Source organism: Cetorhinus maximus, chromosome 4 (genome assembly GCF_964194155.1).
Source record: "Cetorhinus maximus chromosome 4, sCetMax3.hap1.1, whole genome shotgun sequence".
In the NCBI taxonomy this organism is placed as follows: Eukaryota; Metazoa; Chordata; class Chondrichthyes; order Lamniformes; family Cetorhinidae; genus Cetorhinus; species Cetorhinus maximus.
This window is the reverse complement of record NC_135882.1, coordinates 105050687-105064068: the sequence shown is the minus strand read 5'-3', so window position 1 is coordinate 105064068 and position 13382 is coordinate 105050687. Positions and strand designations below refer to the sequence as shown.

Here is a 13382-nt window from a genome sequence, read left to right as displayed (position 1 = left end):
ATGCATTTCACAAAGAACATGATTTTCCTTGCTTTTCTCAATATATGTATGGGTGGATTATTCAATTTCATTTTTGAAATTTAAACTTCAATTTTTTGGAATGCATTTTTTCAATTTATCTATCTATCATTAAAATGGTAAAGTTATAAAGCATGTAGATAACTAAATGAGATTGCATGTGTAACAAAAAAAAATGCCATGGCAAAACTTTAGGCTAATGAAGAGGATGCTGTCTCTTTAAGAATTTACATGCAGGTTTAAACATTGTTAAAAAGAAATGTATCTAATAACTTTCTGCATAGATTACAACCCACGTATATTGTAGGGATTAAAATTACTTAAATACTGTACAATAACACAGAAGAAATGAGGCTTTGTTGTTAATATTGTTCAAAACCATGCACCAACATGCAAATCTTTACAATTTTTAAAATTTATGAAAAAAATTCCTTTTGGGATATTGAAAATGTTAACAGTTCTCTAGCACAATGTCCATGCATTACATGCAATTTTTGCCAGTGAAATGTTTGTAACAATAAGCTCTAGGTGTTTCGCAGGAAGCAAGAAATATGAACCTTTTATAGTGACTGTACATTTATGGGCCAACCAGTGACCCTGTTAAATTGGCTTATTTGATGTAGGCCATATATTGTCAGGAATTCCCTCCCCAGTAGATGATAAAGGTGCAGAACCACATGGTGTGTAAGGATCAGTATCAGTGTCTGTTTCGCCCTCTGCTAAATAAAGTTTTGATTTTGGCCAACTTCCTCCCCCATAAAAACCAAAAGTCAAGTCATCCTTTGATTGGGAGATGCTGAATCCACTGGGGGATCGCTCCAGTTCTTCATGGTTGACTGAAAGGAGAGAGATGGGAGTATCACTGTCTCTTGTGCTTCTCCCATGCCTCACTGTAGAAAAAGGACTTGCTAGCTCTCCTCCCTGATAGCTAGGGCATATGTTACCTTGAGTGTCTGTCAGCGAGCTTATTGGCAGAACAGTTGGTCTTTCAGTATATGATGGAGCAGGGGGTGGTGGAAATCTTGATAAATCAGCAGCTAAAGTTGAAAATTTTGTACTTCCTGGACTTTGTCTGAAGAAACCAAATGGAGCAACAGAAGAAACTTGGACTTGGAAACAACTTTGAGGAGCCATGTAGGTGCAGGAATCAGGATAGTTTGAGATGACTCTTTTAATCTCAGAATATTTGTCTTCCACCTTGTCCTCAACGGGACTTTGCTGAACTGATGTCCCTGCTCCTCTTATTGAATAGTACCCAGTTGATGCAGACTGTTGAGTATTCATATGCTGAATGTGCATATCCACAAGGAAGTCAATCTTTTTTTCCATTCCTTCTACCTATGAAGGAGCAGAGGAAATGTGATCAACTTAACAATCACAACCACCTTTAGGTGAATTGGATGATAGATGTCAGCATAAGATGAATATTTTTGACATTTCTTCCTAGATTTTGCTTTCATTAACTTTGTTTTCTAATAGATGGAGGTTTGTCCTTCTTATCCAAGCCCATGAGTATTCTGTTCTAGCTACCCAGTTGGTGAAGGGTAGTACTGGAGTGAACCTTTACTCAACCTTACATTTATTTATAAGAGTTAAACATTACAAGCATACACCTCCTAACTCAACTGCACCACAGTTTCAATAAGCATCTCTTGATATATATGCAAGTGAAACCCCAGTTAATCACCACCACCTGCATACAGTCAAACACAATTAATGCATAATTAACAACGTGCAAATCAATGTTGCTGCTGATTATTTATTTACTGTATTATCAGTCAATAAAACTGCATTTATTTTTTATTTATTTATGCATTTCTCAACATATCTCAGTCTAGGCCCAGTCGGATGACTAAGACTCTGTTTGCTTCATCATTATAACATAAAATAAAATTATGCACAAGCTATTCAGTAGGGATCCTCATTATTAAACCAGAAGTATGACCGACATTGATTTATGAATGTGTCTAACTTGCCAAAGGCAATTGTTATTGTTGGTATCTGTCCAACATATGCCACAGCATTTTGTCAATCTCTATTCTATACTAAAAAAAATGAACAATGCATTACAGAAATTCTTACTACTAAGCAAATGTTCAGGGCCATTCTATCCTTTAATATTAATAAACCTAAGGGTTATCAGCAGAAAAAAAGCATTTCTGTTTGAATTCATTTAAGCAGTGATGTTGTCATCTAGATTAATTTGCAGCTCTGAGGCACTCCGAGACACATATAAGCTGGCAATGCTTTCCAACACACGGAAGTGGTTTTGTCCAAAGTCAGGAGCAGATAGAATGAGACAAGAGAAGGTATAGGTAATAGTTGCGACATTTGCAATCTTGTTTCAGTTCCACTTCTGATTGCAAACCATTTCTTACAATTCCCCATCCCAATATAGATTTTTATGAAATCATATTAAAAAAGAAAGCAAAAAACAAGCATACATTTTATTTGTTGGCTATTTCAAATCAGTAACACAAAATGACATCCTAAGCTTAACCCTGGTAAAGGCCAAGAAAAATAATTCATTTTGGTTTCAAAGCACAAATAGCTTTATTTTATAGCTTTTCCCATGAACTGATTCATAGATAATTACAGTATAACATAATCACACCTGGGGACATGAAAGCCAGGTCTAGAAGTGGCCTATACAGGATACGCTTAGGTCAGTGTCCTCACTGAGAGATCAGTTGGTGCTGTGGAGGAGGGTTTGAACTAAAATGGAAGGAGGGGAAAATAAGATGAGGAAGCAGAAAAGAAAGCAAAAGAAAAATAATTAAGAACAAACCAGAGTAGGGATTAAAACAAGTAAGATTGCTAAACAGACAGGCAGCCATGAGTTTTATGTGTGCAATCCACAAAGTATTCCAAATTAAACTGGGGAGCTAAGGACATTAACTGTTATGGGGTTTTGGCTTAACAGATACATAACTTAGTCTGGATCATAACTAGGAACTGAATTTCCTGATTGCAAAATATTAAGAGCAGAAATAAAGGGGCAAGGAGTGGCAAAGTTAATCAAAGATTCCATCGTCGTAGTAGAATTTAGAGATGGTGTAGGGGATGAAGCAACTTGGCTAGAATGGAGTATATTATAGATCATTAAACATTAGAAATGAGATAGAAGGAAAGATTTGGAGACAAATTGGATAATAATACAGGAGCAACCAAGTCATAATAATAGGTGGCTTTAATCATTCAAAGTTGACTGAAGTAATGTAATGTAAATGACAATGAAGGAGTGGGCTTTCTACAATATTTTCAGAGCTTCTTTTACATAATTATGTTATAAATTTACTGGCATTCAGTCTGGGGTATGAAGGTGGTGATGTGACCTTAATTCGTGCTTGAAACAAGAGACCCGAGTGCGTGAAATGTTAATTTGCTTGAAAACTTGGCGATAGTAGATTTACTTAACTGACATAATGAATTGCATAGAGCGCAGTGAGTCAGCAATCTATATCATGTTTTTGAAGCTGGAATAAACAAAGCAAGGAAGACAGGACACAATCAGGAATCTGATTGATGAAAACGTTCATGCACAGCAGTTGCGAGATCAAGAACAGGGACATTAAAGGGTGTTAAGAAATGGAAACTTACCTGGTTCAGGGCAGAGGCCAAGCACTCCATTTCCCGGCAGGCCCAAAAGTTCTGGGTATGTGCGGAGCACGGCAGGGTAACAAGCATGCATGCTCCATTTTGGCTTTGATTTTTAGTTAAAGGGCTAGGCCATCTGGGACATTGGGAATGCGCCTGCGTGGCACAAAAACAATGATCACGGGACCAATTTTGGCACCATAACAAGGGGAGTCCTAGGACTGAGAGAGGGAACCCAGGGAGAGAACCCAGGGAGCGGTCCTAGAGAGAGAGAATCCAGAGAGGGAGGCCATCAGAGAAGGAGTCACTGGGAGGAGACCACCGGTACGAATCACTGGGGGGAGAAACCAATGGAGAGAGGAGCAAAGGAAGAGGCCCCATGCAGCAAAAGTGCCACTTTTGACAGACTCTAGGTTGTGAGGGCTCAGAAGAAGCTTTGGAGAGCTGAAAAGACAGTGGGAGGTTGGTGACTACATGTTGCAGGCTGTTGGGGAAAAGTTAGCCCTTTGGAGCAATAGTGTTCTGCTCGGCATGGCTAAGGAGTGGAGTTGTGCCTGTGAGTCGGTGCTGAATTGCAGCCTCAGGAAGCCAGTGGAACGCAGTCTCAGGAAACAAGATCAAACCATCAGGAGGTGAGCAACTGTTGAGGCAGTCCGAGTTGGAGCCACTTTTGGAGGGAATTCAGAGGCTAGATTTCAAAAGTGAAGATTTGAACTCCCTCATGATTGAGACAGAATTTTAAGAAGGTTGTATAACTTACAGTGGACATTGGCATCTGGGTGGGTTGCTGAGAAATCCTTGGGATCTGGTTTGATCACATTTGCCATTTATTGTCCAGTGTGGTGTGTTCGATCACAGTTTGCCTGTTAATTCACATGTACCTCATGTTAATTCTGAATGTTAAAAATAGATATTATAAATGGTTTTTCTTTACTGACTTTGTATCGTAAAGTTTATTTTGTTTGTTTAAAAACTGTGGAATCTTGTGGCTTTATTCTTTTGATAAGAACCTGGGATCTCAAATTTATCTACTTTAAACAAAGATTTACTGGTCCCCAACTGGATCATATGAGTGGCAAAGGAAGGAAGTGTGCAATGCGCTGATTGGGTTAGGCTGTGTGTAGCTGAGTCTTCATATGTGTATAAAACATCCATGCAGGCTGTTTAGTGTAAATGAATTTTGGGTTAAGAGGTAAAACACCCAGGAGGAAGGGAACAAACATGTTGCTTAACATCAAGAGGTAAACTTCTATTCAGGATGGAATGGGTGACATAGGGCAGAATTTTCCATTCGGTGTGCTGGTATGCGCCTGATGCGCCAGAACGTTAAATGATGCGCAATGACGTCGGGTGCACGTCCTGATATCATCACGAAGTTGCGTGAAATTTCATTCAGCGAGCGTGTGCCAGAGTTCACTGCGCACCAGCCGATAACTGATAGGCCTATTAAGGCCATTAACCAGGTAATTAACCTGAATTTTACACTGCCTGGTTGGCGGGCAGGCGAAAAGGCCAAGCGGCCTTTATGTTTTTTCGGAAACCTCATCCACGAGTGGGATGAGGTTTCCTAAATCTTTTACATGTTGAATAAAAGCTTTTTGTGAAAAATAAAAACATGTCCCATCTCGTGTGACACAGTCAGATGAGGGGGCATGTTTCATTAAATTTTTATTGTATTCATTAATTTTTTTAAACAGCCCTTCAATCTCCCTAAGGCAGCTCTGTGCCTCAGGGAGATTGAAGTGCTCTTTTGCGTACATGCCCGCCCACGTGAAATCGCGGTGTGGAATCGATCGCGGTCGGCTCCGCGACCACCCCCGCCCACTCCCGCTGAGCCCACCTGATGAATGGACAATCCTGGCCATACTTTCTGCTTGATTCTGTGAACCATTGTTCATCTACCATAATGTGTTAAATTTTGCAAGTTTTAAATAAAATATTAACGTATCCAATGGAGGTGGGTCAAATTCCCTGTATAATGGCTACTCCAGCCATACATTCAAAATAAAATCTCAGAATTTTTCGATTGGAACAATAGGACAGGAGGAGAAGAAAGCCCTTATACACCTACTGGTACTATTCAGCTCCCAGTAACATGGTGGCTATAGCTGAAATTGAAGTGTCATTAAGTTTGAAAAATTTAAACATTATTGACTTGATAAACAAGATTCAGAATCAAGATATTTATAGGTATAAGCAGGTTACGATGTATGATCAACGTCAAATAGAGGAGAAAAAGATTGACTTAGATCAACGTAGATGTTTATTGGTTTATACTGCACAATCCTGTGTCCAGAAAGCAGATATATAGGCTCAGGTTTTCTGATCTCTAGATTGTCGGAGACTGGACATACCCCAGATGATGCGCTATGGAACCTCTCAGAATTCTCAACACACTTACTCCATGGGAATTGCCTGGGAAGTTTGAACTTCCAATTGGCAATTCCCCTGTTTCCCGGGACCCTCCAAAAAAGTCTCCAAGTCTGAATTAGAGTCAGATATTTAAGACAGTTCCAACTTACTTACCTGGATAGTTACTCAGGAAATCTTAGACGGAAAAATCCTAGTTTAACTCCTGGGTAACGATACAACTGACCACCCCCCACCCTCAAATCACTCATACAGAGCCCTGCCGACTCCCCCTTGACTTCCCAAATCCCCCCGACCCCTGACTCCCTCCCACCTCACCTGACTAGCCCCCGACCTGACCTGACTAGCCCCTGACCCGACCTGACGAGCCCCCACCACATGACCCCTTCCCAATCCGATTAGCCCCTCAGCTGGGAACCTCACCCAACCTGACTCGACTACCCCTGACCCACCTACCCTCATCCATCTGCTACCCTACCCACCTGCCACCCTACTCACCCATCCTCCTAACCTACCACCCTACCACCTCTCCCACTTGCCACTCTACCACACCTATCACTCCACCCACCTGCTACCCTACCCCCTTGCCTGCTTATCTCACCCACCCTAGCCCCTCATCCACTCTACCCCCTTATCCACTTTCCTTACTCACCATACTCCCTTTCCCCCTACCTCACCCATCCTACCCCTTTATCCACTTACCTTCTCTCCGTGGCTTTTCAAAGAAGTTTTTGGACATTTAAATTCTTTACTTACCAGGATGTGGCAGCTGGTGCCATAAAAATGGGGCGTGTCTTGTCATCTCCTGATGATCTAGCACTATGAAGAAGTAGTTGGATTTCAGGTATGCTCCGCATTTCTGGAATAGCTAGAAGCAGAAGTTCTGGCTGGAAATATGGAGCTCCAGTGTGGTGTAGAAAGGTAAGAGTGGAGTGGCAATCCAATGATGATTGTTGCTCCTTGGAAGAGTTGGGCCAATGATGTATGAGGTCATTCACATCGATCGAAACGATTCAGCTCCCAAAGCAAACTGACGGGGCGGGTGATCTATCCGGCATCTTACAACAGCCGAATAATGCGAGTTGTGGTGTGGCAGCTCTTACTGCAAGGGCACAAGAGTCATCAATAGGAATACGAGGATAAAGAAGGAGAATGATCAGCTAATTAAAGAACTAGAAGATGTCCATAGAGCTCTTCACAAATTAGTTCCAAGTCGCTAAAGGGAGTTGTCCACGCCAAAGGTCAAAGTACAATATATGAGTCACATAGATAATTGCAAAAACAACAAAACCTGGTATCAGCAGACCAACCATGATGGGGAAACCAGCTGATGGTGTACACTGCAAGTGTTTAGGAAGAAGGGCTGCATGTTACCACAATACTGGCTGCAACGACAGGCAGTACTTGTTTCCGTCTACCCAGTGAATGAGATTCCAATGTATATTGTAAAGGGTGAACACTGCACCTACTACTGTAGCATGAGGCTCCTTTCCTCTGAAATCAGAATCTGCCCAAGCATGAGCAAGGGATTTAGGACCAATGTATGGAGTGGATTGCCTTGCAAAAGTTACCCCTGTGTGGCAGATTTTAAGAGAGGAAACGCTGAACTAGGAGACACAGACTTAAACAATGTTTTGTCGACAACCATGCAAAGTGTCCTAAAATCATATATCCCTTCTGGTGCTGCAGTTCAAGCTGCAAATTTGGACTTGCTGTTGACCAAAATGATTATTTTGCGCAGAATAAATAATCCCATGGTCCTCTGTACTGCCACAAGTCAAGAATCCACTGAGCACCCCTCAGCTTTTGCAAACCATCATTGCAACTTATATGGGAGAACCCAACCTACAATTCTTAATGCGAATGGTTAGCAAATTGATGATCTTGATGCATGATGATTGCATTGTTTAAGCAAATGTTCCTCAAAGAGTTGCACCACCCGGCAAATAGGCTTTGGATATTAGTGTCACTAAGCTAACACCTTTGGTTCAAAAACTTACTTGCATTTCTGGCATGGGAACATGTGAATGAATAGTTGGTCAATCTACCATTCAATGCCCCTCAAACCCATGTAGTGGAGGTTGTGGAGGGACATCCTAAACAAACCCCCAACCTACAGACAGCCCTGAGGGTCTTTAGACCCACTGGTCAATGTTAGAATTGTGCAAAACGAGGCCACTTTGCCCAAGATTGTAGACAGCAGAGGGTCCATCCATCCATCTTCACCTGCAGGTTTTGAGGCTAGAGTGGACCAGCTGTTAGCATTCATGGATATGGCCAACCAAACAAACACAAGATGCGTGGGGGCAAACATCTGCTCCAGCTGAAGGCATTCAGCTATAATTTCAACGACCCTGAAGGTGTTCAGCACCCTGACAGCTTTGGTAGTGGAGTTGCTCACAATAGCCTTGCTAGACCTGTATTCCCTGTTGTTATTGATGGGCCCAACAACAGAGTATATTTGTAAACACAGAGTCAGCATAGACCATTTTCCTACCCCATATTCTGATCGCTATGCTGTGGCTGGAGGGAAGTACATATTTCAATTTGGCTTTAAGAGTTCTTCCAACTAACAGTTCAATTAAGCTCAGCCCAGATCATGCTGCAGGGCACTGAATGTGTGACAACTTCTCCATTTGCCAGGAAAACCCCGGATGGGTGGGATATTGGGGGACCCTTGTGTTAAATTAATATGAGCCAGGATTTTATGGCCCCGTCGCGGCGTGTCTCCCCCCGGCAGATGCGGCGCGCCATTTAAATCTCCATTCAGTTCGGCGGGACCATAATATCCTGCCAGGTGGGAGGGGCCGTAAAATCCTGGCCATGATGTTTTGATAGATTACGCAAATAGATGTTTGTGGTGTTACAACAGCAGTACTGACTCAGTTGCAGAAATTTTAGATGTGCACACTGTCATTGTTATAAGAAAGACATATATGTTCCTCCAGTCATGAAGACCCAGACATGCAGGCTATGGCAGAATGGCTACAGATCTTAGCCAAAACTACACATTGCTGTGGGAAAATGGAAGGAGAGGGGTCTATTATAGTCACCCATATTAATTCACAAACCAGTATCCAATTTCCAAGGATAGTCACCAGCCTGTAGAAGCTACTATTCAGTCATTGGTATGGTAATGTCATATTAAAGTTGACATATTCATTACAAATTCTCCAATTTGACTCATTAAGAAACCAGACATTAGTTGGAGTCTAACTATTAATTATTGTAAATTGAACTGTTACCCAAGCATGTGCTCCTGTTGTTCTCCCACATACCATTGGGGCAACATACTTTTCCACGCTGGATATCGCAACTGAGCTTTGAACCCTCCCTGTGAGGAAGAAAGGCCGACATAAGTTTGTATTCACCTTTGAAAACCAGAGTTACATCTGGAATTGGTTGCTGTAAGGCTTTCATAATGCTCCCACCATTTTCCATAAACAAATGGCTCCTGCTATTAAATCTGTCTTCGTGCCTTAGCGTTTATTGTTAGCAACTAGAACTAGAATGGACCATATAAGATTGCTTGAAGAATTATTTGCTTTGCTGGAAAAGGCAGGACTTAAACTTAACCTTCTAAAGGCTAAGTTGTTACAGATGGAAGTTACCAACCTTGGGGTTTCAATTTCAGAAAAGTGACTGCGTCCTGATAAACATAAAGTGGAAATTGTCCAAAGGTCACCTCGGCCAGTATAAAAAAATTCCCTTTCTTTATTTCTGGACTTGGATGTGTATCAAACAACCTTTATCCCACAATTTGGCAAATTTGCTAAACCTTGATATGAACTATTGAAAGGCAAAGATGGTAAGGTGCAGTGTCAATGGACAGAAGTACATAGCACTGGCCTCCAACTATTAAAGCAAGCAGTTATGCAGGCGGCGTCTGGTGCTTCATCAGCATAATCCTGTTTTCCTCCCTAACAGCACGTTTCTGAGGGCCCAGTGACCCATTTACAGATTTATGTACACAGGGCACAATCTGGTTATTTATCTTGTCTCATGACAGTGGACAAAAGGTTACAAAATAGATGGAAGCCTTCCATGTAAGACTAACATCGCCATCACTGTAGCTTAAATTTTATTAAGTGAACTGACCTGCAGGCAGAGCTGGTGGGTAGTGGTCAGGGCTCACACGCTGCTGGACAAAGTTTTACTGACCTTCAAAAGCTAATGGGCATTCAGCACAAATTGCTTATTTTATACTACCATGTGTGTTTTAGAAAGGGGGAATCAGACCTAAAAAGTGATGCTAAAAAATGTTTTCTGCTGATCATCTGGCTCAAAGGGCACTCATGCTGCCCATGTGTCTAATGGCTATTTGGCTAAGCCCACATGCCTCCACAGGAATTTCAGGTAATGATGGGTTGGCTGGTACACACACCCAGATATTTATTGGTATTTACAGTAATACCTTTGACAATGGGTGCAAAACGTACCAAGTGCCTCAATCGGATGGTGGAAAATGTGAATAAGAGGAATCAATTCATTGCTAAAAACATTGGCAAGCCCAAAAATCAGCTTAAAAAATACAAAAAGGTCAAAAACCTTTTCTCTTCCTTTCAAGTGTTAAGGAACGCAAGCTCCAACAATTCATTGATACCAATGCCCATCCAAGACCCTCCACTCCTTCCCGTCCCTCTGACCCCATCCCTTCTAATCTCAGCCCTAGCGGTGTATTCACCATATCCTCTGACCTTCCCTTCTCTGATGCTAAACGTTCAGTACTTAGCAAAGCACTCCATTTCATACACCTCAATGAATTCCGGGCTCGGCGCGATGCTGAACTTATCTTCTGTTGCCTTTGTCTCCATGCTCACTTCTTTGGGCAGGAGTCCTCCCCCCGTTCAATGGATCCTTTCACCCGCCTCCAATATTCTCCCTCCACCTGGACCCCTCCATCTGGCCTCTTACCTGCTCTTGATCTTTTCATTGAGAACTGTCAGTGTGACATCGGCCATCTCAATTTCTTTGCTCCTCTCACCCACTCTAGCCTGTGTCCTTCTGAACTTGCTGCAATCCGTTCTCTCAGGTCCACCCTGACTTTGTTATCAACCTGCCAACAAGGGTGGTGCTGTTGTTGTCTGGCATACTGACGTCTACCCCACAAAGGCTGAGCGCCAACTCTCAGGCACTTCTTCCTACCTCTTCCTGGACCATGACCCCACCGCCAAACATCAAGCCATTGTTTCCAGGACTGTCACTGACCTCATCTCCTCTGGAGATCTTCCCTCCACAGCTTCCAACCTCATAGTCTCCCAACACTGGAGAGCCCGCTTCTACCTCCTACCCAAAATCCACAAACAGGACTATCCCGGTAGACTGATTGTGTCAGCCTGTTTCTGCCACACGGAACTCATGTCTTCCTATCTTGACTCCATTCTCTCTCTTCTTGCCCAGTCTCTTCCCACCTACATCCACCATTCCTCTGATCCCCTACGTCATATCAACAATTTCCAGTTCCCTGGCCCTAGCCATCTCCTCTTCACCATGGACGTCCAATCCCTCTACACCTCCATCCCCCACCAGGATGGTCTGAGGGCTCTCCGCTTCTTCCTTGAAAAGGGGCCCAAACAATCCCCATCCACCACTACTCTCCTCCGTCTGGCTGAACTTGTTCTCTCACTGAACAATTTCTCCTTAAACCTGTCACACTTCCTCCAAATAAAAGTTCTGGCTATGGGTACCTGCATGGTCCCCAGTTATGTCTGTCTCTTTATGGGGTATGTGGAACATTCCTTGTTCCAGTCCTACTCCGGCCCCCTCCCACAACTCTTTCTCCGGTACATCGATGTCTGTATCGGTGCTGCTTCACGCTTTCATCCGGACCTGGAAAAATTTATCAATTTTGCTTCCAATTTCCACCCCTCTATCACCTTCACATGGTCCATCTCCAACATTTCCCTTCCCTTCCTTGACTTCTCTGTCTCCATTTCTGGTGATAGAATGTCCACCCATATCTATTACAAGCCCACCGACTCCCACAGCTGCCTTGACTACAGCTCCTCACACCCTGTTTCCAGTTCCTTCACCTCCATTGCATCTGTTCCGACGATGCCACTTTCCAAAATGGCACTTCTGACATGTCTTCCTTCTTTCTTAACCAAGGTTTCCCACCCACTATGATTGGCAGGGCCCCCAACTGTATACAGCCCATCTCCCATGCCTCTACCCTCACACCATCCCTCTCAGAACTATGATAGGGTCCACCTTGTCCTCACTTTTCACCCCACCAGCCTCCACATTCAAAAGATCATCCTCCGCCATTTCCGCCAACTCCAATATGAAGACACCACCAAACACATCTTCCCTTCACCCACCCCCTGTCAGCATTCCATAGGGGCTGTTCTCTCTGGGACACCCTGGTTCACTCCTCCATCACCCCTAACTCCTCATCCCCTCCCATGGCACCTTCCCATGCAATCACAGAAGGTGCAACACCCGCCCCTTTACCTCCTCCCTCCTCATCGCCCAAGGGCCCAAACACTCCTTTCAGGTGAAGCAGTGTTTTACTTGCACCTCCTTCAATTTAGTCTACTGCATTCGCTGTTCCCAATGCGGTCTCCTCTATATTGGGGAGACCAAATGCAGTCTAGGGGCAGAATTTTACCCTTGGCGTATGGGCACACACCTGACACGCCTGTGCGTGAAATAAAGCGTGTTGACATCGGACGAGCGTCCTTACGTCAATGCGCACTCTCACGATATTTCGCTAGGCGGGCATGCGATGAAGACGGCGGTGCGTCCACCATTGATTAACTGGCCAGTTAAGGCCCTTGAGAGACCAACTGACTCCAAGTTTACATAGCCCATGTGATTTTCAGGCCATCGCACGGCTAAAATGGGCAGGCAGGCAGGCTACAATTTGCAAAACCTCATCCACGGGTGGGATAAGAGGGGTCGATGGGCTTCACAAAGCAAATAGTGAGGAGTTTTGTATATCACTTGCCGCTACTTGCTTCTGTGAACAAGACAGCGAGTCAGGTTGGGAGAGGTTCCCAGTCCGCGAGCTCTCTGCATTGTTATGGAATGTTTTCTCCTGGAAGGATATAGGAGTATTGATTAGTGTACCCTCTACCTGCAGCGCCACTGCATCCTGGCCAATCCCACCTGAGGAACACCTCACAGGGCTCAGCACATTCGTGACCCTGGAGCCGCAAGGCACTCAGTCCAAGCAGCCAGGGCTCACCCCCTTGGCCAGATCCTGCCTCACTGACATTTGCCACTCACACTGTAACACCTCTGAGGTCCACTGGGGGATGGGCAGCTCTTACCTGTTCTGCAAAGTGAGCCATGCCAACACGGCGCTCACCCTTCCCGATCACAGGAGATCATTAAAGCAGATACAAAGGCCAGATTTTCATCTTTGAGACAGGTAGCTGGAGTTGGGAAATTTC

At 43.7% G+C, this 13382-nt stretch overlaps 1 protein-coding gene across 1 annotated transcript in view; it reads right to left on the bottom strand.

Moving 5' to 3' along the window:
• Positions 1 to 618: 618 nt before the first annotated feature.
• kcnq3 (potassium voltage-gated channel, KQT-like subfamily, member 3) overlaps positions 619 to 13382 on the bottom strand; it is a 536749-nt gene continuing 523985 nt past the window's right edge. Inside the window, exon 15 of the mRNA XM_078540589.1 lies at positions 619 to 1356. Within this exon, the coding sequence (XP_078396715.1) occupies positions 619 to 1356 (738 nt within the window). The remainder of the gene's footprint in view (positions 1357 to 13382) is intronic.